Here is a 27,930-nt window from a genome sequence, read left to right on the forward strand (position 1 = left end):
ATGCATGCTGGTTTTTGAACTTGAAACTTCCAGTACCTTTTAATGTAATTATGGCTCTTCTGGTTCTCACATTACTTTATAGTAAAGGGAAAGAACAATGTTATTATTAGCAGGGTGATTATTTATTTATATTCATGAGTTTCAAATCATCTAAGTAACATTAAATAGGTAGATATGGAGCTGTAAGTTTGACTTATACATAGCTAGAATTTTAGTATGTGTAGTCTGATAATACTTTGGACACCACTGCATTTGTTAACAAAATATAACGATACTTGGCTGTTTACTTCCATGGCTCAAACTTTGATCAACAAAAATACCTTTTGTTAATTAGATTGGGACAAGGAGGAGAGAGAGGAGGACGACGAGGAGGAGGCCATGCCGCGCACGCCGTCGGGCCCATAGGTGAGCGGCATAAGCAACCCTTGCTTTTAGTATTATGTTCGTAGCTGACGTAACTTTGGCGTCTCCCGTTCGAAAGAGATACCGAAGGAAATATGCAAATTTTTGCATATCTATATCCGTATCTGTTTTGAATTGTCCACATCATTTGGATAGCCCAAGGGTGCGTAGATATGGTTAGTTTTCATGGTCAACTCCGATCCGTACCAGAGTTTCGGCATCACCTCCTTGTTGTTCTCTAGATACACAATCTCCTTGACAGGACGTGTATTTGGAGAGCAGCGGGGAGGTGCTGCCGAAATTCTGTCTCGGCTAGGAGTGGATCATGGAAACCAACCATATCTACGCATCCTCGGGTGGGATTAGGACATATCTTCACCTATTAGAGTTTGTTAGATATCGTGTATATGAAATCGATTTTTAAATTTCTCGCTCGTATGTTAAAGGATGGATGATCGTGAGTGGATGTACAAGGGCTGGCAGAGCGAACAAGAGTATATTGAGTTTGCTCTAAAGGTCAATGACTTTTTGGAAAAGGCATTTGATAGAGGACAGAGAAGAATGCCGTGTCCATACACCAAGTTTCAAAATAGGATACATCAATCACAACTCAATATGGGTAAACATATTATCACAAATGGGTTTGTGGAAAACTATACCTGGTGGATCTGCCATGGTGAAGCCCATCGTGCGTGAGAAGAGGTAGTCAGACAACACATCGATGATTATGATGCTGATGCCGGTTGCGCAGACATGTTAGCTGACTTTCATGAAGCACACTTCGAAGGACCTAGAGAGGAACCGCCAGAGCCTATGGCAAAGCAGTATTACGACATGTTGTCTGCGGCACAGAAACCACTTCACCAGCATACTAATGTTTCTCAGTTCGATGCTATTGCACGCGTACTGGCCCTAAAGTCTGAGTGTGGCATTAATCGAGATGGCTTCGACAAAATGTTGACGGTTTTTGGTAGTCTGCTTCCGGAAGGACACATTCTTCCAAAGAGCATGTACGAGGCACAAAAACTTCTTCGTAGTCTTAAGATGCCATATGAGAAGATACATGCTTGTCCGAAGGGATGCATGTTGTTTAGGAAAAAACATATAGACACAAATTACTGTACAAAATGTAAATCATCTCGGTGGCTGGAGGTAGATTCTGGTGATGGTCAAAAGAAACAGCTCAAAATCCTCGTGAAAATCGTACGGTACCTTCCATTCATACCTAGAATCCAACATCTGTTCATGACCGAGGATTCAGCACAACAGATGAGATGGCACAAAAACGGCAAACGCTACCATCCTGAGAATATGATACATCCATCCGATGGTGAAGCATGGAAACATTTTGACAGGCGTCACACAATGAAAGCTCTGGAGGCTCGAAATGTACGTGTTGCATTGGCAACAGATGGATTCAATCCTTATGGAATGACGGCTGCCCCGTATAGTTGTTGGCCCGTGTTTGGTATCCCCCTCAACCTCCCCCCTGGAGTTATCTTTCAACGGCAGAACATATTCTTGTCGTTGATAATTCCTGGATATCCGGGGGATAATATGAGTGTGTATATGGAGCCTCTAATTGATTATTTGCTCCATGCTTGGGAGGAAGGTGTATGGACATATGACCGAGCTACAAAGACAAACTTCAAAATGCGAGTGTGGTACATGTACTCCCTGCATGACTTGCCAGCGTATGCGATATTCTGCGGCTGGTGTGTGCACGGAAAGTTCCCTTGCCCAGTATGCAAGGCAGCTATGAGGTTCATCTAGTTGGCGAAGGGTGGCAAGTATTCTTCGTTCGACAAGCACCGACAATTCCTCCCTATTGACCATCCATTCCGACGTGACATCAAGAACTTTACGAAAGGTGTCGTGGTTGATGAACCTCCACCGCAGATGATGTCAGGTGTCGCGGTCCGTGAGTGGTTACAGTCGCTCAGGGTTAAAGAAGGTAGTGGTTTTGTGGGTTATGGCGAAGAACATGCCTAGACTCAGAAGTCGGGCTTGTGGAGGCTCCCCTACATGGATGATCTTCTTCTTCCTCATAACATTGATATGATGTACTCGGAAAAAAATATTGCTGAGGCACTCTAGGGTACAATCATGGACATTCTTGATAAAACAAAGGACAATGCTAAGGCCCGAGTGGATCAAGCTAGTTTATGCGATAGACCAAAATTGAATATTCTGCCACCCAAAGATGGTAAGAAATGAAAAAGCCTGCAGCTGAATTCGTCCTGAAGAAGCACCAAAGGAAAGAAGTACTAGAATGGTTCCCGACTTTAATGTTCCCCGATGGGTATACAGCAAATCTAAGGAGAGGGGTGAACTTATCTACTATGCGAATCAATGGGCTGAAGAGTCATGATTACCACATATGGATTGAGTGGCTTCTTCCGGTGATGGTTCGAGGCTATCTCCCTAACCATGTCTGGCAAGTGCTGGCGGAGTTAAGCAATTTCTTCCGCCAGCTATGTGCTAAGGAGTTGTCTCGGGCTGTGGTTGAACAAATGGAAAAATTGGCCCCTGTGTTGCTTTGTAAGTTGGAGAAAATCTTTCCACCCGGCTTCTTCAATCCGATGCAGCATATGATTTTACACCTCCCGTATGAGGCACGGATGGATAGGCCTGTTCAGGGATGTTGGTGCTACTCGATTGAGAGACAACAAAAGATCCTTCGAACCAAATACAAAAATAAATGCAAAATAGAAGCTTCCATTGCAAAAGCATACATTCTGGATGAGGTCTCCAACTACACAACAAAATATTATAGTGAAACCCTTCCAAGCGTGCACAATCCACCCACTCGTTACAATGAAGCCGAAAATGAAACGAACCTCAGCCTATTCAAAGGGCAACTTGGAAGTGCAAGTGGTGCGACTCCTAAGACCTTGCTCAATGAAGAGTTGCGCACTATCATGATGTATGTGTTGACCAACCTAGTGGAAGTCGAGCCGTACATACAGTAAGTTCTCAACAAACTATTTCCTCGAGTATTAACTATTCTGCATCCAACCCCCTTTACCTCTCTTTTATATAGGGAATTTACTCAACAATTCTGGCGTCGCCGAAGAGTTCCAACCCCGTACAAAGTTGACACCATTCTTAAGTCCGGTGCGGGACAAAGAGCCCCCGATTTCATTTCTTGGTTCAAGCACAAGGTATAACAAATCCTCATACTTGTTAGACATTTGAAGTTTCTTGTCTGTGCGAATAGTATAACAAACCATCATGCTTCTACCTGCAGGCCCAAAATGATGCGTCTATGTGTCCCGAGTTGAGACAAGTTGCCAATGGTTGTGCCTATAGGGTCTTGTCATACTCCGGTTATGATGTCAATGGATATCGCTTTCACACAAAAAGCCACGAGCAGAGTCGGCCCAATCGAAGAACCACAAATTCCGGAGTTTGTACGACAACCCTTGATGGGTTCGAGTATTATGGCATAATTGAATAAATCTATGAACTCACATTTCATGGTTGCAAACCTCTTAAGCCTGTCATATTCAAATGCCATTGGTATATCCTCCGTCCTGCGACGGACTCCTCATCTCAGCCTAGTCGAAATTCGCCAGTCATCAGTGTATCCAGGAGATGATGTCTATATTGTGGCTCAACAAGCCACACAAGTTTATTATCTCTCATATCCGTGCAAAACCGACGATCGCCTTACGGGTTGGGACGTGGTGTACAAGGTATCACCACACGGTAAAGTACATATTCCAAATAATGAGGATTACAACATAGACCCAAACACATATGACGGGGAGTTCTTTCAAGAAGATGGCTTGAAGGGCATTTTGAGATAGACTTAACCGGAGTGATCGAAATGGAAGTACACCATGATGAAATGGTTGATGACGAGGACGCTGATGAGGAGGTTCGTAATGCGAAGGACCTAGAATTACTTGAGCGATTACAATTAGGCGATGACAATGAGAATGAAATTCCACCTTTAGAGCACGGGCTTGAACTTCTCGACTTGCGTGATAGTGATGATGAGACATATGATCCAGCTAATCCCGATGAAGATGATTATTTCTAATACATGTATGATCAATACTAATTGATTTATTAATGTTACTTTTTAATTATGTCGCATTTTTCCTTTCTCTTTATAAGATCGTTTTGTATATATGTGCTGATTGGTTTACTATTTTTAATTGCAGGTGATTGAAGAAAGATGCCGGGCGGTGGACTTCAACGATCGGTCGCCTCACTGTACAGAAGAATGATGCCACACTCGGATGCTGGTGAGGGCTCCGATAGGAGTTCCGGGTTGGGGCGAGGCAAGGGTCGAGGGAAGGGTGGACCCAAGAGGGGTCGATGGAAGGGTGGAGGCAGGAGGCGTCGGGAGCCTTCGCCTGTCCCACCATCTAAGGAGGAGGAGGAGGAGGAGGAGGAGGAGGAGGAGGAGGAGGAGCAGGAGCGGGAGGAGGAGGAGTGGCAGGCGGACGCGCAGGAGGAGGGGGGGAGTCGTCTAGTGCTGAGGAGGAGGACACGGCCGAGGTTACCTCTACGCTGGCTGTCTGGTTTCGAGGTCCCTCGCGACTCCCAGATAGGTCGATACCTGTTGCCTTGCGCCCGCTGATTCGACCGTGCGAGGATATGTAAGTAATTTGACATGTTATTACTACCTTTTTCATTACCTAACTCGAAAATTACAGTACAAACTAATATTTTCTCTTAATCAATGGTTGCAGGAGTTGGGCTGTCCTCAGTGGCGGTGCTCACAAATGCAAGGTCAATGGCATCCTGAGTCTTTTGTGCAGGGAGCACTTCCCAAGCCTGGTACACTATCAAGGACGATACGAGCCGGCCTGGACATCGGACCACTACATCGTGGCCAACAACGATCAGTTGGATCGGAGCGGCAAAGCCTTTCAGAACAAGGCGGAGCGGGTAAAGGGCAAGCTCTGGGTAAGTTTTTTCCACCAAAAAATGGTGAATACATCACATTCATTCAACATTTTTTCAATGATGACATGATCCATCGTCTTTATATGCAGGATTTTTACAGGTGTGATGAGGGATACAAGGAGCGGGCGGCGACTGTGGCAGACAATCGATGCATTAAACTCGTCAAGGACATGCATTATGAGGCGCAAGTCCAGTGCGTCATCAACTTTTGTGCACTTTTCCTAAAGCAGAAGATCGGGAAGCCTGAGGCGAGAAAGTTGAAGCTGACCCGAGAGCAATACTTACAGGTAAGTTTAAATTTATTATAAGACTAAAAACATCGTTAAATGTCTCTCTTCTTACTTATCATGCATTTGATCACGTGTAGGTTCCTGCGTGGTGGTATCGTAATGATACCGTGTGCTGGGAGCGCATAGTGGACAAGTGGTTCGACTTGGAGTGGCAGCAGAAGCACGACGCTGGCCATCAACGGCGATTGCTGATGCCAGGTCCAGCGCACCATCAAGGCAGCCTCAACAACGACGAGTACAGGGCTAGATGGGTACACACTACGCAGACTCATTTCTCTAATCTAATGTTGAATTCAGCATAATTGGTAATCAACTTCTTCCTTTTTCGCAGTCGTCCTCACATCAAGGCTAGGAGTGCACCCCATTCGTGGGATGGGCTCTGGCCCGCAAGGGCAAGGCGACATCCAACGTCACCTACAACCCTGACGACCCGCCCTCGGCGTACAGCAACCCGTCCGTCCAACGTCACCTACAACCCTGACGACCCGCCCTCGGCGTACAGCAACCCGTCCGTCCACAGTCGTATCCAGGCGTACACAGAGATGGGAAGACAGGTCCATGGGCCAGACTGGGATCCGAGGACCCAGCCCCTTGATGGAGAAGTCGTTATGATGGCAGGAGGAGGCAAGAAACATGGGCGCTACTATATTGGCGACGGCCTTGTAGACACGGCCAGCACTCCCACCCTCTCCCAGATTCGAGCGAGGAGCACGGCCAATAGCCCGGCCATACGCCCACGGCTGTCCGCGTCGCAGCTCCAAGTGCAGGAAATTCAGGTTATTTCTTATTTATTCATAGTTCGTTCGTTTTGTACATATATTTGATTTGCATTATAACATTGTCATGAAATATTGTAGAACCAAATGCTAGCGCAAAAGGCGGCATACGAGGCGGCGTTGGCCGAAGAGAGGAGATTACGACAAGAGAACGAGCAGAAGCAGGCGGCCAAGATGGCCCAGATGTACAACTACATTCAAAGTCTTTCTGTCCAAATGGGTAATCCCATCCCAGCCTTCCCTGTGGTTCCTGCTCCTATTACTCCTCCGACGAGTATCTTGAAAACCCTTTAGTTTCTTTTGAAGTATTAGATACTTAGAGAACTTTAGACTTAGATATTGTGACTTATATTACTCACTTAACGATTTAGGGGACCTACATATTTAGACTTGCTTAGATTATAACTTGAGAACTTGGTTTTTGTCTCACCTATAATTTACTGTCTTATATTTTTTGCAGAATCTATCGGCGGCATCGAATACGCCAGACTTGTCGCCAAGCAGCTCACCGACGCTCCCACAGCATTTGTTCCCACCTCAATTTGACGACCCACCCCAGCCATAAACTAGTTTATTTCAATATTTATGTATTTGTGAACTTCTGGATATGTATTTGTGAACTTCTGGACTTTGCATTGGACTTCTGGATGTGTCTGAAGTTATTTGTGGCTAGTTGTGATATATATATATATATATTGTGATATATAGTGCGTGTGACGTTTATTGTGATATATATATTGTGATATGGGGTCCTTTATATGTGAAAAATAAAAAAAATAGGATTTGTTTGGTCACTTTGCCGTGTGCCAGGGACTAGGCACACGGCAAAGTGACCATTTGACCTGCACTGGAAACCTAGTTCCCCGTGTGCCTAGACCGTGCACACGGCGAACTGACCATAGTTCGCCGTGTGCCAGGAACAAGGCACACAGCGAACCTTACTTCTTTGCCGTGTGCCGAAACCAGGGGCACACGGCGAATTCTGGAATTTCACCTGTGTCCACGGTGCAAGCACATGGCGAATAGCCGCCGACGCCGTCAGCTGGCCGGGACGACATCTGCTCGCTTTTTTTTTGCCGTGCGCCTATATATACACACGGCGAAAAGGTTCGCCGTGTGCCCGACTTTTGACACACGACAAACAAGGGCTTCGCCTTCCCTGTAGCTATCGTCAGCACTTTGTCGTCGGCCACCATCGGCGAAGTCTTTGCCGTGTGCCTACGGGTCTTCGCCGTGTGCCTCGGGCACACGGCGAACTCCTGGTCTCCGGTAGTGAATATGGTTAAAGAGTCCAGATGTATATATCTTGTCTCTTCCGCTTTGCAGTGCTTTCATGTAGAGCAGCCATTTCTATTGCCATCACAATCGGAAAACCAAAACTTTCCTGGCATTATTAGATTCGTGAGGGTTAATGCATGCGACAGTTGGCTGCCACGAAACATTTTTGTGGTGGGAATCATGTAGTTTTCGTGATGGTTTTTCACTCTGACAAAATTTTCGCTTTCTGGTAGTGCATGTCGATGCCTTTATATATCAAGGTAATGAGTTGAAAAGTCCTCATTCATTTCAAAATAATGTGTAATCCCAGTAAATTGTATCATCTTCACTCTTTTGAAAAGCAGACATGTCATGCAAATATATACAGCTCAATCAACGGATACTGGATAGTATCATGACATTGTTTCTTAGAAACCCGAAGTAACTTGGTAGAACAAATGATTCTTTAAGTATAGCGCGGACCATATCACATCCCATAATAGTTGCATTTGTTTGAGCCCTGGTACCACTACCAACTCATGCACTTGCGCTTGCCATCTACAGAAAAACTTACTAATGATAATAAAATAATTATAGAGAATTGATACAGAGCATATATATACATGGACACAACCGAATGGGATTGAAGGATAGCATGATCTTGCCAAATGGAATTGATGGAAACAATAGTCTAATAACAAATTGTGGATCGAAATCAGGTTTAATTTCAACCCTATATAAACAGGAATGAACAAATTAAACAAGAAAACTGATGAAACAAATTGCATAGAATTGGTAGATATGTGAATTGAAAAACACACACAAATTATGGAGATGGAAGGGAGAAATAATGACTCTCATCTACCCCGTCTAAATCGTAGAGTCAGTCAACACTTTGTCTTCACTTAGTTTCAATATTGGTGACTCACATGCAGTCATGCAGAAGAGTTCACTAGTGCAAGTGCCACACACTTCTTCGTGGTTCCAAAGAACGCTACTGTGTTGATCAAAAAAAAAGAACGCTACTGTGCGTGTATATATGGGGCATCCACCAGTACTTTCTACCAAACTTCTCTTCGACCTTTCCTTTAAGCGTATCCATATGTGACCGTGCACTCTTGGATATTCGATCGCCTCCCTTTGTTGTCGATCCACTGACTCATTCCTCATCGATGGGCTTGATGATGACACATCGAAGACTTGGTGATTGACTTCCGTTCCTCACTTCCCTCGGTCAGTGTTCACTAGTTATTATTGATCAGTGTAGTGAAAAATTGGAAATTCAAGCAAAAATGGGACGCGAATGCTGCAATTTTCTCTGATCAGGAATCCTGATAGTAATTAATGACGGAGATGGTCGGTTCTCAAGGATCAGAATATGGGCGATCAGAGGGGGAAGTGAATGTGAGCCTTTAAAAATTTATTGCTGATAAAAATAAGGTCTATGTCTCGAATTCAATCCGACACGTATCTCTTCTAACTACCAAGGTGACATAAAGCAACTCATGACGAGCACCCTAGGAGTAGTTAGGAAAAGCTCGATGCTAGGAGGAAGCAAAGATTAATCAAGCCACTCAAAGCTCGACAAAAAGCGGAAGCAAACGTGTGACAGTCCCCGTTATAAATATAAACCTAAGTCGGGAAAAAACAATTTAAAATGCAAACCTCAATTCAAACCCAGGTGAAACTTCCCGAACATACCCCAAATTGATGGCACAACTAAGTCATAACAAAAGAGTGGAGACAAGGTGAATTTATGCACATGAAATGACAAGTTAAACCCCCAAATTTTCAAATACTTAAAAGCCAAAAATCCGTTTAAATAGACCGAAAAGTAAACTCTCACACCTTAGCTCAAATGAACTTTTGCCCAAAACAAAAGTTGTAAAGTTTTACAAGACAAACAACTTTCGTATTCAAAGTTTTTCAAGTTACAACATGAAATTTGGAGAAAAACCCGAAAAACAGTAGGTTTAGGGGGTTTTCATTTAAACTTGAATTCGAATTTTTAACTTTCAAACCGAGCCTCAAATGGGAAAACGTCTGAAACCAAAGTTGTAGATTTTGACACGAGGAACAACTTTGGTATTCAAAACTTTTCAAGTTTAGTTCAAAAATTTTGAGTTTTCCTCGGTCAAACCTCGCCCTCTCTCTCTCTCTCTTTCTTTCCCTCTCTCCTCTCTCCCCGCACTCAAGCGCTGAGCAGAGCAGTGCTCGCTGCGCCACCGCTGACACCGCCACTCGCTGCGCACGCACGCCTGCTCGCTGCCCGGCCATGATGCTCCGTCGAGCCTGCGTCGCTGTTGCCACCACCGCCTGCAACGCCGCTGCGCTCTGCTCCATCGAGCACCCTGCGTCACGACGGCCGAGCGCCGCGGCCGCTGCCCGAGCTACTCGGCCTCCCTGCCCACGCCCATCCCTTCCTCCTTCACCATGCCGCCTATAAAAGCCAAGGCAAGCCTCTGCTCGCGCGCCCGCGAGCCACAGCAGCCGCCATTGCCGCCGTCGAGCACCCCTCCACCCGCGCTCCCCCTGCAGAACCCATCCGCTCCCCATTTGCATCGCGAGGAAGCGCCCTCACCTTCCCTCTCCACTCTCCTCTCCTCCTCAAGCTCGACCGCCGCTCCCCTGCCCAGAACGCCGCTCGCCGCCCGCCATTGCCGCCGCCGAATGCCACCCCGCCGTGGAGACCCCTCCTCCGCCCTCCCTCGGCTCCAACCGACCTCGGGAACGGCTTCACCTCGCCCCAATGGAGCTCCCAAGCCCAGCCACCTCCGCCCATGGCCACCGGAGCGCCATCGCCGCCGGCCAGACCTGCCACCGCCCCTTGCTTCACGCCAGCGAGCCCCGTCCGGCCATCCCCGTGGGTCCCGAGACCACCCACCGGTGCGCCTCGACGTCCTCTTCCTTTTCCCCCACCTACCCCACGCCGCCGGCGAGCGAGCTCACCGGATTTCGGCCGCCCGACGTCTCCCCTGCTCCCCGGCCAGGGACCTATTTGTAATCGCCCAAATCTTTCCAGGGGCCTAGATGCAAGATCTCATTTTCTTTTCTTTTTGTTTTCAAAAACAGAAAACTTGTAAAATCGATATGAATTCATAGAAAAATCGGAAAAATGCAAACTCAATTGATCTGAGTTCCATGTTACTAGATCTACAACTTTTATTACATGCACTTTTTCATTTGCTCACTGGTTTTTGTTCTAGATTAAATACAATTTTATTAGTCCTTTATTTAGATCTCAAGTTCTAGGCAAGATCTGTAGGTGATTTTTGTAAATATTGTTGTAGACTGCAGGTGTAGGACACTGTAAAAATTTGAGGTCCATTTGACACTCCTAACTATAGGTTTTATTTAGGACTTGGTGTATGCCTAGGATAAATAATTTTATTTATCCACATTGTTATGATATGATTCATGGGTTAAAACATTTACAGTACCTTTAGTTTGGTTCCCAGCTTCTTCAGAAAAAGTTTGAGAATTTTTAGTTAAACTCAACTGGACCAAATGATTTTTTGGTAAGGAGAAATACATTAAATCAAGGAAAATAGTTCCTATGCCTGGAAAAACATGATATTTTGACCATAGGTCTATTATGTTCATCTAATAACTCTGCAAAAAAATTGAGGCTCAGTATCTCAGTATAATGGTCTGTATAAATTAATCTTGATCTATGCCACTATATATTGCTTTATTTTTCATGCCTTGTATGTTTATCTTTTAAAGCTGAAAAATTTATAGTAGGTTCATCATCAGATCCTCAACAATTAGTTAAAGTTTCATTACTAGTACTTGCATGGTTTCGCCTGTACAATTTAATCTTGGTTCTAGTAGTAGCAGCTTACGCTTTTTTTTGTGATTAATCTGCTTGACGAAAATGTCTGAAATTTTTGACAGTAGGTTTGTGTTTCAGCAAAGTACTCTGCATAAAAATCTCAGCACTGGAAACTATCTTTAACAACAGTTAGAAATAATTCGTGTTTGTTCGTGAAAATAACTTTTATAAAAAGGCAAAACCCTCACTTACTTAATGTGAAATAGTTAATCTAGATAATACTCTATAAATGATTGCCCAAGTAGATGTGAATGAAATATTTTACAACTTTACAGTGAAGTAAATAAAAAGTTGTTACGGTCACACAACTCATGCATGCGCATTTCATATAGATACGCCTACTCTCGCCGACGGTACGTACGAGCTGGTGCCGGAGTCCGAGAGTGAGCAGCGTGAAGCTCAAGTTAATCTAACTGAAATTGCTGAAGACCAGAACCAAAGTTCAGAAGAGCCCAAGGCTAGCTCCGCTCAGAAAGGCAAGCCCCGGAGCATGTCCTATCTATTTTAAATCTGTGCAACTGCTTATATTCCTATCTACTTGTGCATTTAAGTTTATTTGTAGAAATTATTTGGAACCTTAGTTGCATGATGCTAGATACATATGCTTGAACACTAGTATGCGTAGGTCGCTAGTGGGCTAGGATAATGGTTCGGTAGAAGTCGAGTGATTTTCTGTCACTCGCGAGAATTATAGGAGTTGAATGTTTACTACATACTGCAACTATAAAGCTCACGGGCGGGGGTGTGGTACTTGTGATACCCCGTCTGTTTAGTGAAAATGGATAAGGTCGCAGTGTGTGGTAGTGGTGGTTAAGCTTTTGAACGTACTAACCACATGCTGAGAATATGGTAATCGGTTTGTTTAAGTACCTGATGGAACCGACCGCGGAACATACTCCCCACTGTCTGATCTTTGGTCACGCACGGGTGCAGGGCACCCTAGGGCGGTGGGCCTGTTCCATGCCCGGTGAAAAAGGGGAAAAGTCGCGTGGGTGATTTCATTCCCCATGCGTGTGTTTAGATCTGCCTGGCCAGGTTAACAAATTCGATTCGAATCGTCCATTTCTCGCGGATATTGAGACTGCTTAACCCTTTTGCCACATAGAGTAAGAAGTGGAACAATGATGATGAGAAATATGGTTGAATGATGAAAAATAATTGTTTTCCACCATATATGCTTTTGGATAGAGGCTCACTTAGAATGGTCAATTGAACTAGAATCTTGAAGCTAAAATTTTAAATTAAGGATTTACTCTTAGTTGCTTTTCGGCGAAACAAACCCCTCCAGCCAAAAGCCTTGCATGTCTAGGTAGTGGGCTAAGTATACCCATAGTCGGGTAAGCCTTACTGAGTATTAGTATACTCAGCTTTGCTTGTGGCTCAACTTTATTTTCAGGTGATATGTTTGAAGATCAGGTAGCTAGCTTGACTTGGCCGTGTACTTTACCTCCTGGTTGGTCGGTGGAGTGGGATACGACTCCGACCAACGATGACAATGCCGAGTGATGTCATGTACGGGCTTCATCATGACATCTTGTATCGTCATTTAGAACTCGCTTTATTTCCGCTGCAGTTGAACTCTGAACTACTTTCAATTTGAACTTCAGGTATCTTTCTGAGATTCGAACTTGGTTTGTAATAATTAAGTTAAGACTCTGCAATGTAATGTATTGGTGAAATGTTGTACTCTCTGGACTCACCTTCGTGTGGGTTGCATGTAAGCTTTGGGTTCGATCGACGCTCAGGTGGATTCTTCGGAACTTTACCCGACAGCTCTGCCGGATTACTCCGTTTGAAGTGTGTGTTAGCCGGGATTACCTTTAGGGTGATGGTTAGCGCACTTGAGCCGGATTAATTTGGGCGGTGCCGCAAACAACTCGAGCAAACACTACCACAAAAGCTTCACTTAACCAAGCAAGCTATGTTTCAACAATAATAAGCAAATCTCTAATTTAAACGGAAGCAAAGTTTATCCAAAAAACCAATCAAGAGTCTCATAAAAAAACTAGAACTAATCTCTATAAAAGAGTTCTCTTAATTAAGCATATAAAGAGTAGCAATAAGAACTAATCAACATAAGTTAAACAAGCATGCGTAGCACAAACAGTGATTAGGCAAACAATGGTAAAGTACTAGACTAAAGAGGGGTAAATAGTGATTAGAAAAATAGGATGTGCAGAAATTAATTTACAAAACAAACCTGCTGCTGGGCTGCTCCCTGTCCGTGGACTGCTGCTGCAGAGCTTAGCCTTGGGCCGCGTGCAGCTGATAGCCTGCTACTACTCGGCTGCACCTCCACGAGCCCCTCCTGGGCTGGGCTGGGCTGCCACGCGCGGCCCCCGCACGGGCCTGCTGGCGGTCGCCACATTGGGCGGCCTAGCCACACGGGCTTTTTTCTTTTTTATATTTAAAGAAAATCAAAATTTCAAAAATATATGTCTATTTTGAAATATTTCAAAAATACCCCCGGTCGCTCTATTGGGGGGCGACAGGGGTCCTGTCGCCCAAGCCACGGGCGACAGGACCTAATGTAATTTTTTTTTGGAATTTCCAAAGAGGTCCCTGGCCCGGGGTAGGGGGTCTGTCGCCCCCCCTCCAACGGGCGACAGGGTTCTCCCCCTATATAAGTTTTGGCCGCTATTCCCTTCTCATTTGAGCCTAAAAATTCAAAAAAAAAGAAGAGTGAGGAGAAAAAAAGCGGCGAAACTCTGCCGAATTCCACACTTGTGATCTACCGGTAAGTTCCGTATGAATCCGTTGATATTGTATAACAATTTAATTTAATTAGCGGATTAATTGAATTAGATTTGGTGCTTTAGAACACTCGTTTAGTATTATAATTTCAGTATTATTACAGACTTGTTTTTAAATTAATTATGAATTAGAATAGAATTATAACAGTACCTTATTGATATTGCAGCATAAGACAATAGAATTATGACAATATCCACCCAACGAGTGCCTAACATGCCTTAGGTAATAAAAAAAATACAACAAACACAACGATGCAGCATGTCACTAGCACTAGGGTAGTTCTAGTAGCCGTACCCCAACGTAGCAAACTGCGTTGAGTCTTCTCCGCAGTATCCACCCATTGCAGGTGGTGCAGGCGGTGGTGCCGGAGGCGCCGGGCCCTTCTTCTTGTGACAAGAGCAGTTGCAATAAGGAATCGTGCATAGTTCATCCTGTGAACCGGCAGCATTGCTAGTATCATCATCTTCGTCGTCTTTGTTACCCTCGCTCACTTCCTTATAATGATTCACCTTGCATTCCAGATCATAGATCTTTATCTGGAGGTACTCGATGAACTTCTGAACAGAATCAATTGGTGCAGGATCGACCCACCTAGTAAAACCACAGTTTTCTGGAGCATCGGAAGACTGCAAAACAAATTTCATGTAAGGTGTCTCATTGAAGATAAAGAAATGAAACAACCGAGTATTACCCATGCGTGTGGACATTTAAAGAAACGCCGACCGCCATCCATCCCGTCGGTGCACATCTGCACTAAGCAGTCCTCACCATGTCTGCATTTTGGCCACGATTCTCTACGGTTATCGTATTGTCGAAAAGAAGTTTCATTGGTAAATTCACTCTTGTGTTGTGGCGGAAACTCAAATACTGGTTCCGGAAAGGAATCAGGTCCAAGAGGCCCCTCCCATATTATGGGGTCTCCCTTTCTTCCCCTTTTCCTTTCCCAAAACCGTAGTAATTCTTCCCGCTAAACCCACCTCCAGACATTGGGTATACAATGAGCTTGGGTATTTGAGTGCTGCTGGGAGTTCACAAACTTTGGAGTATTTATAGGCGCACAAAGGTCTGATACCCGGAGTGTGGAGTGTAAATGCACCTAAAAAGCCTATATGACAACACAGTGAAGAGGCTAGCTGACCTAACACTGAAAAGCCTGTGGTTTTTATTTTGAGCTATTCGAGCGTGTCACGAAGTTTACACTGTATGCGGTAGTCGTCATCATCGTCGTATACAAGTTCACATCAATAGTATCTATAGAAACAAATGACAAGTAAACTACCACAATCATAAACATCGGATACAAATAAGCGGTCCACAACTATCTCATTACAAATAAACATCAAAGATACAAACATCAGATATATCTAACCACCCCTAGGGCGTCGGACCCTCTTAGCCCTCTGCTGGGCACGGACATGGCCCTCAGAGTAGGTGTGACATTCCGGAGACCTCACCTGTCGCTCAGGACGCAAAAGGGGCTGCGGTGTCTGCTGCTGAGAGATCCCAAGTGGTGCTCCTCCTAACTGTGAATACCCCAAGACATCGGGGTCACCGTGCGCGCCAGGTGAGTCTGGAGTCAGGCTGTTGAGTTCGTCTAAGGTAAAACTCTCGTTATCTGGAACGAACGTACTCGAAACAAACCCTACGTAACATATAAACGTAAACCAACATATGTTGCGTGGTAAATTAGTGAGTGCATTGAGAGAGTGTTATGTACCAGGTCGAAAGGAGGAAGAAGAAGGTCCGGCGCCCGCATCGGGGTAGAATCCTACGCATAAAATGCGGATGTTAGCGTACGCTCGTGTCTTTCGTCATGACATGTAGAAACCGAAATACGAAACATAAACTAACCTGTGTAGGCTGCTATCTGTGGCACCAGTACCATCCCTGGATACGGTCCGCCAACTGGTGTTGTCCCTCTAAACATTCCAGTATGGCCGAACGCAGTAGCTGGATTGTATCCTGTTTGTGATATTAGTAAATATGTAGGAACACTTGATCTAATTTCCAAGAGATATCTACGTTACCTGCACTTGTTAAGAACTGCGACGTCGGCCCGTGCACGGTCGACGGACACGGGAACGACGACGAGGCCTAAGACGACCCGTGGCTGTCTTCGTACTGCACACGGCTTCCCAAGTTGTGCACTACCTAACGCAACTGGTCACGCTGCCTCGACCATGCCTCTGTCTGCTCAAACTGGGTCATTGGGGATCCGGCACGTATCCTCGTCAGGTAAGTCGAGCAGTAAAGGAACTGTTAGAAACACATGAATTATCTTATGAATATTAATATATATATATATATATGTAAATATGATCAAGAGACTCACCGCGTCAGCTAGTGCCTCCACGTGGTGCCGGACATAGCCATCCCGAGGCCTTGCCTGGTGTGGCTGCGGGTGAGTGTCAACATAAACCAGACGAGCCCGAGTTCGGGGTAAATACCAGACGAGCCCACAAGATAAGATCAAGATACTTCGGGGCTAAACAAAGCAAAAAGATATTTAAGGAAGGATTTTCCATCCTATCCTTTTCCTCGAAGAAATCTCGAAGATAACGACGTCTAATGGGGACTTGGGGAGAAAGATGAACACGAGACGGCAAAGGAAAGAGCCAGGCCGGCCGGCCCAGCCCTTTTTTAGGTCGATTCGACCTCACCTTTGACCTAAGGTTTCCTGAGGCTATTTAAAGACCCCTCCCCAAAGTTCACGCAGAGAGCAATTCGGGAGACGACGCCAAGGAGCAGAGAAGATAGAGGGACACCTCTCGGAGAGCCGAGGGTCGTGCTAGTTGTCTAGAGTTCGCCCTAGCCGACGTGGGAACCTTCCAAGGATGACCACGTCGGAGTTCTGGAGCTAGGATCATCAAGATCAAGGTAGGGCCCCGGTTGTGATCTTGTGATGTACAATCATTCATGGTGAAATTATCTGTGATTCCGAATGTTTAGCGACCATGTTCTCTCTTTCGATTTCATTTTTTTCTTTAGGTTTGCTTCATCCTAGATCTATTATCGAGATAGATCGCTTAGCATGATCTTGTAGTTATGGTGGCTAGAGGTTCATGGCGGAACTACCAAAGAGGGTTCGACTTACTTCATGGTATTTCGTTTAAAAAGGGGGCGTCGTGACAGGCCGTCTCCACAGAATAGGCAGAGTATCGAGGGATCGGATTGGAGATTTTGGTTTTAAAGAGGCTTTTCATTGAGATTCACATCTACCTTACTTCACTTCATCTAGCTGAAATTACAACATATGCATGATCTAGGTGATTTAGATTGGTTATCTTTAACTTTCTCTTGCTACCTTCTCACCATCTCACACAAAGGAATTACTATGCTAATAAATTGTTTCTTGTCTCTTTGGTTTGTGTATTGATAAACCTTGGGGGATACTCTAAGGGAAAAGCTACACGAAACTGTGTGCTTGCGGTATATAAATCAGGGGCACTAAGGAGCGTCAACAAACTTTTCTGGCGCCGTTGCCGGGGAACCATCGATTTAAGATCCAATCTTACTTGCATTCGTAAATATTTCTTGATTTTTCTTTTTGACCTTTTTAGATCTCTTATTTTTCTGAGCTAACTAAAAAAACAGATTTATTCCACGAAAATCAATCAAATCTTGAGTATTCTTTATTTTGCTTTATTTTTCTTTTATGTTTTAGATCTTGTATATTCATCTTTTTAGATCTCATATATATTTTTTCTTTTTCACTAACCCCTAACAGGAGATGGACGGGAGCCTCTCCAACAAACCCGGAAATTTTATTGATGATCTAGAAAAAATTTACAGGCAAAGAAAACGAGAAGCACGATCAAGGAAGCCGCAACTAGTAGAGCCAAAAGTTGAAGCCGACGATTCATCGTCTTCACCTCAAGCAACTCCACCAACAAGTCCAAAGGAGACGCCACTTGACCAAGATGAGCAATTCAACAAATTTGTTGACATGGTACACAGGTTGAGCATCAATATGCCGCTCTTGGACGCTCTACAAGTTCCGACGTATTCTCTCTACTTCAAAGACATCATGGGGAACAAGCGCGAGATACCGCCAAGCACCGTCAAGCTAACCAAAATTAATATAGTCGGGAAATATTTTTCGACTTACAAATGTAAAGATGTTTCAATTCCCATCTAATTATTCATTTAAACTCATTGCATGCTTTGAGTCAATTCTGAAATTTCGAAGTTAGAGGGGAATTAAACATCTAAACATGATTTGGAAAGGGTTTATGTGCTTGATTAACATCCATTGATCAAAATGAGTTCACGGGAAAGAGTTGTGCTCTCTACCTACCACCACATGCAAATAATTCAAAAGAGGGAGCAGCCATGCATGGAAGGACATGTGATTTTCAGCAAAGATGGCACCATGTGATGAATGATTAAGCATGGGACAAGGTGAATGACACAAAGTGGAGAAATAATGTTGCAAGTGGACATCAAATGCAAAAAAGGAGTGGTTCACGGGATTTGGACGGTGCAAAGAATACATGATGTACTGGACAAAAGCGAATAATTGCACCAGAAAGCCACCAAAGAAAATTGAAGTGGAGGTGAGCTAAAAACACCCTAGGCCGGCCGGCCCCAAGGCCCTAGGCCGGCCGGCCTGGCCTCTTTTTAAGAGCTATGGTGCTCCCCTTTGACAGGTGCACTCCTCATTCAATTCCTTGTTTATGTTCTTCAAGTTCTTCGCCCAGAAACATCAGTTAGAGCTCTGAAAATTCGTCCACCAAAATCTACTCCAAAAATCTCAAAAAATTCACCACAATTTCTAGTATGTGCAGCAAGGAGTCACCATGAGTGGCCTCATGAAGTTCATCGCCGGGAGGAGAACGACGCGTTCATCAACATCCGACGCATCGGCAAGTTCTTCGCGGAGGCACTCGGTCTCCGAGTCTCCGCGGAGCATGGAGGAAGACAACCCCACACCGAGGAGCGACATGCTGCTTCTTGGTGGGATGAGAGACCCGAAAAGCTCCTCCATGCGATTCACAGAAGGGATGCCACCTCCTTCACGACGTTCGACAAGGTCATCTGCACCACCGCCATACAAGCCCAAGAATTCAGAATATGGATTTATTATCTTGTCGAAGGAAGAAGAAGAAAGGCTCAAGTTCATGAAGGAAAGACTGCGAGCAAATTATGATTTTGATGATGAAGCATTGGAGAAACTGGGATTTCATCATGACATCTATGAGCTCTTGGAGAACATCGGTTGGAAGTTATTTTTCGACGGTGTCACGGTTGATATGCAAGAAGAAGTTCTATGTCTGAAATTTCGGCTCAAGAATGAAGAGAAAGTAATCACCTATGGAGAAATAGGAAGCTTGCTCGGATTCAAAAGTAATGCATATGAAATGGTGCAAGTTGAAGATGGAGAGCTTGATGAATTTTAGACAAAAATAGCAAAAGATGTCAACCGCCAAAGGAAAAATATAAGTAATGTGACCCTCCAAATATTTCACTTTTGGTTGAGCAAGAGAATTCTCGAGAGGATGAGAGAATCGAAGGTCACCGACCAAGAATTAAATTGGATGTATGCTGCATTGGTGAAGAAGCAAGTAATTGATCCCACCTATATCATGGTTGAAAGGTGGATTTGTGAAGCATCATCCGGCACGGGAGAAGTTGGTTCAGGGTGTTATCTCACAATGATAGCCCGAGCCATGAATCCGAGGTTACGAGTGATCCAAAAAATTTATGTCCCAGAAAGAGATATTGGGATTGAACATTTGAGGCAAGGCCATTATATCAGAGGGGGTGAAAAGAATGGATTCACTATTTCTGAGATGGATATTTCCCTCCCCGATCAAAGGTTGAAATTATTTGCAAGAGAAAGGACTGATTGGCAAGTTGAAAATATTGGAAAAAAAATGAAGAAATCAAAAAGAGAAAGGTTAATTGAAGGAACATCGGCATCGGCACAACAAGAATACCCGCAAGGATGGAATGAATTTCAAAGTGCATCAAGTGGACAAGGATACCCGCAAGGATGGACGAGTCAATGGGAAGGAAGCCAAGAACAAGCATGGGGGCATGCTGCGGCAGCGCCCCCACTATTTAGCAACTACGGCTGCCCACTCTCGTCATATCAAGGAGAGATGTCCGACCCGTCAATTGGAGCATAATATTTTGACCTCCCTCAACCGGAACAAGGAATGAGAATCATGGGTGCCTATGCAAAAAGAAACATGGAAGATATATACGCCATCCGGAGGCACACAACCCAACCAGAAGATGGAACCACGGGAATCGCATATCAAATGGGACTTCTAGGCCTGGCGCCACCGGAACAATTTAATGAAGGAGCATTTCAGCAGTATTATGACTAAGGATACAACGCAAGAGCCAATCAAGAAGAGTGATCGACGACAAGACCATGAATAAAATGCTCGTACGTGTGGTTTGGATTTTTCTATTTATTTTCATTTATTTTCAGCATGTGTGCAAACTTGTGTGTGCGTAGTAATTTTCTGTTTTATTTATTTTTCAGCATATGTGCAAATTGTTTTCTTACTTTCATCACCATGATAAATAAATGCATCACCTACGCTTCAATGTTATGGTTAGTAATGATGATAGAAAGTTTGTGCCATGTTAAAATATGATGATCGTTGACGCTTTGTCTACTTTCTTTTGCTTGGTTTATGCATGATTAAACTAATGCTCTCTCTAACATGATCTGAGAATTAATTAAATGCCGGCTAATTCAATTGTGGAGGTTATGATAAATTAAGACCCGTATTTTTTATTCTTGCTCTCTTACTTAAGCTTGTCAAGGAAAATTTAATTTGGATTTAATTCTGAGCTAACCTTGTCAATGATACCTTTTGCAATTGCTCTACCCTTCTACAAGCCTAAATGATATATCATAACAAACCATAGAGCAAGAATTATTTTCAGATGAATTAATTCAGGAATTATCTTCTTTGGTACGAGACTAAGAAACTGACCATTCCGTATTTTTGCGTACCTCTCTTTTGCTAGCCATTCTATCCATGCATTGTGAGTTTCTAGCAATTCTCGCCGATGGTCATTTAAACGTAGGAGGTGCTCCATCTCTGCGATTTCCGGAAGGACCGACGTCAGCAGCATCGTGAAGTGCATTCTGAGGACACTTCTTATAGTTGTGACCCAATACTCCACATTGGCTGCAACGCTTTTGTGCCTTGCTTGCTTCGGACTCGTCCATACCATTCCGAATACGACGTGTCTGACGGCGGCCTTTGCCTTTCTTAGTGGCTGGATCAGGAATAAACATCTTATTCTCATTATCCTGAATGAAAGACCCCACTATTCCAATCCCGTATACCTCATGTCCCTAGGTGGATACAGCTGCTTCCTTGCTGAAGTAAGGTGAAACAAATACTCCTGGCTGTAACCCAGACTCTGCACATGCCGCAATGAGATGTGAGCATGGCAAATGCAATAACTTAGGCTTCATGTAGGAGCAGAAGGCTTTGCCATCTACTGTAATCAAACTCTCCTGTACCACCCTATCTCTACGGATACCACGACCAGTTATATCCTTGCATAGAACGTCAAATCTATGCTCCATTGTACCTGTCGATATGACGCGGTGCAGTTTGGCCTTTTCAATCTTCTCTTGCATATATTGTGTCACTCTTGTGCAAAACTGAATTTGGGAGTTGCTGATGTTTATGCTTACAGCCATGTAACTCTCTCTGAAATACTTCATGCATCCATACATGATGAACTCAACAATTCCCACAAGAGGAAAGGCACAACAAGAACGCATAACCATATTGAAACACTCTGCATGGTTCGTTGTCTGAATACCATACCATATTCCGTTGGTATCATAAAGAAATGACCATTTCTCCTAAGGTGCACCTCGAATCCAGTGTGAAAATGGCTTCTCAATTAAATCCCTAGCCTCTGCAGCCTGACTCGTGCCTGTTCCTGATGCCCTTACCTTCACTAGCTCTGCAGTCAACTGATCAAGCATCTGCTATAATGTATTGGATTTTCTCTGTTGATTTTGGGTGCACAACCTCTTAAACATGTTAGATCCTTGTTCTTAAAGTGATCATAAAAATTTACACCCATATGCCTAATGCACCACCTGTTTTGGACATTGGGCCATAATGGAGGCGTTGTCGTAGTTCCACGTTGCAATTTCAGTATTGATTGCAGCAAACCTGCATGCCTATCACTAATAAGGCACACACCTGGACGTGCAGCAACAACATGAACCTTCACTCGTTCAAGGAACCAATACCAACTGTCTAAGTTCTCATTCTCAACAAATACAAATGCGAGCGGAACTATTTGGTTGTTGCAATCTACCCCGATTGCGGTGAGTATCTGACATTTATACCTTCCAATTAGAAATGTGCCATCAATGCAGATCACCGGAATACAACACTGAAATGCTCTAACACAAGCACCTATGCAAAAGAAGGCTCGTTGCAGAATTCTTTGCCCCCTAGTCACGGCTAGTACGAGGTATGTGTTATAAAAGCTTCTAGGATTTCTAGCAGCAACCTGGGATAACATACGAGGTAGATTATCATATGATGCCTCGTATGTGCCGAACCGCATCTCGAACACCCTTTGTTTAGCCTGCCATGTCTTCAAATAAGTAATGGTGTACTGGTAAGTCTGCTCAATGTGTCGAACAATCATTTTTGGCTCATAATTTAGGTTGTCCATAATCAACCCATATATTTGCTTTGCAACAAAGTCGCATGATATATTGCGATGCGAGGGAAAAACTTCTGACAGCAAACAAGTGTGCTCTGTCACAATGGAACATTTCCAGTTCGACTTCCATTTTCCCTTGAATGCATGTACTCGCCATGGATATCCATCATTCACACACTTCACCTCATATTCTTTACTGGCAGACTTTACAACTCTAAATTCTCGTTTCAATGATATTGCCCATAGTCTCACAGCATCTTTTACGACTTCAATGTTTGGATATGTTGCACCTTGCACTACCTCATTCTCTTTGTACTCCCACTCCTGATTTCGTACGTCTTCTGCGACATGACTGCCAAAACCATGTTCCTTCCACTCTTGTGGCAATGAGTACTGCTCGTCATCAGATAAGCCCTCATATTCTTCCATCTCTATTGCGGTTTGGTCTTCTGCCTCCATCTCGTCCACAATGTTATGTATCCTCTCCCTCATCAGCAAGGCCCTGTGGTCCCATGTTTTGGTTCTCTATCTCTTCTGACTCATCTTGCTCAACATAGTTGGTCTCTCTTCGAATACTCGGAGTTGCTTGATTTGCATCATATTGTATTTCATTTTGTGTCTTCTCCCGAATTTGAACAAGAATGGCTAGAGGGCACCCACGCTCTAGAGCTGCTTGCATGTACTTCTGCCAGTCATCAGTGATGTGTATCATCATCAATTCCCATAAATCACTTTCTACCTCCCAATTAACAAGAGACTGGACGGTCATCACATGTGTCAACGGATCAACACGGAACCCACGCTGCAGCCACTTACATATAGAACCAAAACTACTTTCCAGAGATTTATCTATGGCGCTAGATGTGCACTTAAAGGCAGAAAGGTCTACTCCATTTGGCACATACAAAACATTGTAGTCACCATAAAATACTTGAAACTGCATTTTGCACATATCTATATATCACAGAATACTTATCGAGTTATACTCTTTACTTCACTACCTTATTCAATAATCCGTAAAAGAGCTACATTTGTGTATACATAGACCAACCTTCACCACCGATAGATAAGAATCTGTCAAGTTAGTATACTTCCCAACTAAAGCAATTTTAACCTGCATAAAATTGATATTCACTCAGACTTATTCTGCACCAATAAAAGAGCCAATCAACAACCAAATACTGTGTGACAATACTAACAGAGTTCTTAAGGTTGTCATATGACTCAGCCATCTCTGTCCAATCTCGTAACTCAGGTGGTCCAGCAGACCTATGAAATAAAAGCCAAGATGATATACCTCTATGTGCAGAAATACACAAATACTATAAATGCATTGATGACCAATCATTTTAAGTAATTGCCTGACTCACCCTGCAAGATTTAGCTGTTTAATTATAGCTTCATGAGCCTTTTGATTCTGCAAAATAATACTCAAAATTGTGCTGCAAGCAACACTAAATGCAATCAATACAGACTTAATATATTTCTAGCAAAGGTCAACATTAAGGTTCCGGTGAAAGTTACTCACTCTCAGAATAAGTGGGACGTGCCATAAATTTGGAACATCATGGATGTTAAGTATGTTCTCAACCTACAGGAATGCAGGCAGAATATAAATCAGAAAACAATGTGGATGAATGGCATGACATAATAATGAAACATACCGGGACATGGCAGAATTGTGAAAGCTTCTCTTTAACAGATCCTATTAGTGGCTGAAAAGCAAATAAAATATAGCTCAGATTGGAATGGAACACTTAAATCTAATTGGACAATAGAAGAAAATGATTACAGCGCTAAGACATGAACATGAAAGGTATACATACTAAGCAAAGAAAGATTAGGATGGCCTAATGACTGCTTGAACAAAAATCATTATCAGAAAACAAGATACAAACTGAACAGAATATGAGCCATCACAAGCATCCAATGCATGGGGAAAGGATCAGAAATCTCTATAATGACTTAAAATATGGCATTTTAAAAGCATCTACTATTATCTATTCATATTTTCTTTATTTTTTGATTTACCTGCGCTGACCGGCATGCTAGAAGATCAGGAGTCAGACCCAAGGCCCTCAGTTCCCGTACACTGTGTTGCGTTGGCTTAGTTTTCTACAAAAAGAAAAAAAAAGAACAATTTTAGATTCCCAGTACCAGTAACTATTTGTCATGATAGAAGGACTGGAAAACTGTGATGTGTTTTACCCCTCATTTTCAAAAAAAAGATGCAATAAGCAGAATTCATCATTGCCGTTAGAGAAAGAAATACTTACCTGCTCACCAACTACACCCAATACCGGAACAAGGCTAACATGTATTAGGCAGAAATTCTCCTTGCCTAGAATATATATATATATAAGTGTATGTGCCACATTCATGATATCCACTAAAAAAGAAAGATGTTTTAGTTTCCGAAGAAAAATGGAAGGCATATGAATGGCACATTAGCACCAAAAAATGGCAGCACAGAAAGTGTACCCTAATCTATGGTTCCACCATTCTCAAAGAAATAGAAGGAAAAAAAAAGACCATGAGAGACGACACAAGTCTTAGAAAGTTGTAACACCAAAACACAACACAGCAGCCATAAAATGTGGTAACTAAAAAAACCGACGGAAATGCCAGCTATACCAAGAGAGAAGGACAATTGGCGCAAAGCTTCAATGAATGGCATTGACTCAATATCACCTGAAACAAGAAGAAAATCAATTTCTCTGCTACATTAATAATTACAAAATGACAGATCATGAGATATCATAAAACCCTACCTACAGTGCCTCCCAGCTCAATAACACAAACATCAGCTGGACGAGTCTGCCCATCCACAGGAACAGAGGACACTGACTGTATCCACTGTTTTATTTCATCGGTTACATGAGGGACAACCTGGATATTTAAACTGTAAGCATTTCATATTCTGCCATATAGGCATACCATACTATGCAATTCAAGCAACACATGCCACAAGGGAATTACCTGGACTGTCTTTCCAAGATAATCGCCCTTTCTCTCCTTCTCAATGACAGACTGAAAGAACAGAAACTATCTGTTTACAATCTAAAGTGAGAAAATACAAGCACTTCCGTTGGGCATAAACTCACCTGATATATCTTTCCAGTGGTGATATTGTTGTCCCTAGTCAGAGTAACATCTATGAAACGCTCATAGTTTCCTAAATCCAAATCAACCTACAAATGCAACATGTTATTCATAACTCAGCACCTAGATTGCAAGATTAAGCATTGTTTATTGATGAAAGCATGAAGTGGGACTGTACCTCTCCACCATCATCAAGGACAAACACCTCACCATGCTCGAAGGGGGACATAGTACCAGCATCTGTGTTCAAGTATGGATCTACAAAACCAGGAGATGCACAATAGTTAAGGCAAGTGAGAGACCAAAGTTGAGGAAAATCCAAACTAGTTAACTCTACACAAGGAGAACATGTGGATTTCTTTTTTTTTTTTGAAAACGAACATGTGGATTTCTTGAAACCACATGAAAAAAGAACTTGCTGATATAACCTGTTTACAAATCACATGAAAAAAAGAACTTGCTAATGTATCCTGTTCGCAAATCACATCCTAAAAGGTGGCCATCTTTAGACTTAAGTCATGTAAAAGCCAATCACAAAAGGCCATCGAGAGGACGAAAAGCTTGAACGCAGTGTACCAGCCACCAATAAGACGAAAATCAAAGGACACATGTTTATCCCTAAACGGCCCAACACCAAACTTCACAATGGAACCAAAAGCTTACCTAAAACACGCCACAGGTTCCACCTCCAAAAGCAACTAAAAGCAGCAGCAACAAACTGTACAGTGAGACAGCGACAAGCCCTCAAAACCTAACATCGATCGCAGACGGGCTCATGAATTCATGAGGTACCGCTAAATCTCACCAGAGAGAAGGTAGACGAAGTAACTGGAACCCCCAATTTCCACCAAGAAGCAGTAAAGAATTGCCACCGGCCACCGCGAGTCCACGCGGAAACCAACAAACTACCGCTTTCCACACCCAATTACCTAATCAAGAAAAGGTTAAATCCTGGTAGGATCACGGAAGCGAGTCGCATTCACTCCAACAACAGTAGCACGCCCCAAGCTTTCCCCGCCCAAGAAACCGCAAAATTTCCTAGGGTTTAAGTGGTGGGGGTGGGGGGGGGCACCAGCAAAGAACGCCTCGCGACGGCGCGGAGGGGAGGGGGGTGTATCCAGGAGAAGCAGCGAGGGTGAGGGGAAGAGCAGGGCGGCGCACCGATCTTGATGCAGGTGACGCGGAGGCCGCAGGCCTTGAGGACGACGCCGACGCTGCTGGCGGTGACGCCCTTGCCGAGCCCGCTGACGACGCCGCCCGTGATCAGCACGTACTTGGTGGCCGCGGCCGTCGGCTGCTCTCCCGGCGGCGAGGACATGAGGCAGGAGGAGGGGGAGAGGGAGCTTCGATTCCGTGGGGAAAAAAGCGCACGCTCGCCCCGTGTGCTAAACTTTATTTGTTTGGGAGCGGCCCGGATTTGTCCGGGCCTGGGTTTTCGATCTGCTGGGCCTGGATCTGGGCTCTGGGCCTGCATCTATGTCTTGACCGGGCGGGGGCCATAGAATAGAAAGACACTTAGCCTGAGCAAAATAGTGTCTCGTTGAAGTAGCTTAGTTTGGTGGTCAAAATAGTTAGACTAATTTGTGCTGGATCTGAAATTTAAAATTTTTTGAATTTAATTGAGAGGAAGTTAAAGCCAGGTGAGTTTCGAACTAAAACGAACTGAGTTTTTTTGTCGGCCGGATCTAAACCGTGCTCGCTCGGGTATTACCAACCTGCTAGGCTGCTACTACCGCTCAAAATATTCAAACTTATTTTTGAAGGGAAAAAATCCTTCCCGCAAACTAAATAATGACTTTTATGAGGTCCATGCACGAACATATTCATTCCGCTTGATTTTTATTTGAGAAACTTGGTTCAGCTAAATTTGTACAGATAGAAAATGCTAGATTTTCATGAGGGGACGCGTGGGAAATTCAAC

General features: G+C 43.7%; 1 protein-coding gene across 2 annotated transcripts in view; it reads right to left on the bottom strand.

Annotated features, from left to right (window-relative positions):
• Nucleotides 1-27,384, bottom strand: part of LOC120666458 (CTP synthase-like) — a 44,498-nt gene extending 17,114 nt beyond the window's left edge. Inside the window, exons 1-14 of one of the 2 annotated variants that reach the window (XM_039946309.1) lie at nt 27,171-27,384; nt 26,188-26,267; nt 26,012-26,098; nt 25,887-25,937; nt 25,679-25,796; nt 25,542-25,598; nt 25,184-25,248; nt 24,939-25,022; nt 24,572-24,622; nt 24,436-24,498; nt 24,278-24,324; nt 24,107-24,176; nt 23,959-24,021; nt 23,778-23,861 (exon numbers count right to left, since the gene is read on the bottom strand). In XM_039946309.1, the coding sequence (XP_039802243.1) occupies nt 23,793-23,861; nt 23,959-24,021; nt 24,107-24,176; nt 24,278-24,324; nt 24,436-24,498; nt 24,572-24,622; nt 24,939-25,022; nt 25,184-25,248; nt 25,542-25,598; nt 25,679-25,796; nt 25,887-25,937; nt 26,012-26,098; nt 26,188-26,267; nt 27,171-27,327 (1,062 nt within the window). In that variant the 5' untranslated portion in view covers nt 27,328-27,384 and the 3' untranslated portion in view covers nt 23,778-23,792. Of the gene's footprint in view, nt 1-23,777; nt 23,862-23,958; nt 24,022-24,106; nt 24,177-24,277; nt 24,325-24,435; nt 24,499-24,571; nt 24,623-24,938; nt 25,023-25,183; nt 25,249-25,541; nt 25,599-25,678; nt 25,797-25,886; nt 25,938-26,011; nt 26,099-26,187; nt 26,268-27,170 lie in introns of those variants that run through there. The other variant, XM_039946308.1, reaches the window with a different exon arrangement.
• Nucleotides 27,385-27,930: the final 546 nt, after the last annotated feature.

The sequence above is a fragment of the Panicum virgatum genome, chromosome 3N (genome assembly GCF_016808335.1).
Source record: "Panicum virgatum strain AP13 chromosome 3N, P.virgatum_v5, whole genome shotgun sequence".
Taxonomy (NCBI): Eukaryota; Viridiplantae; Streptophyta; class Magnoliopsida; order Poales; family Poaceae; genus Panicum; species Panicum virgatum.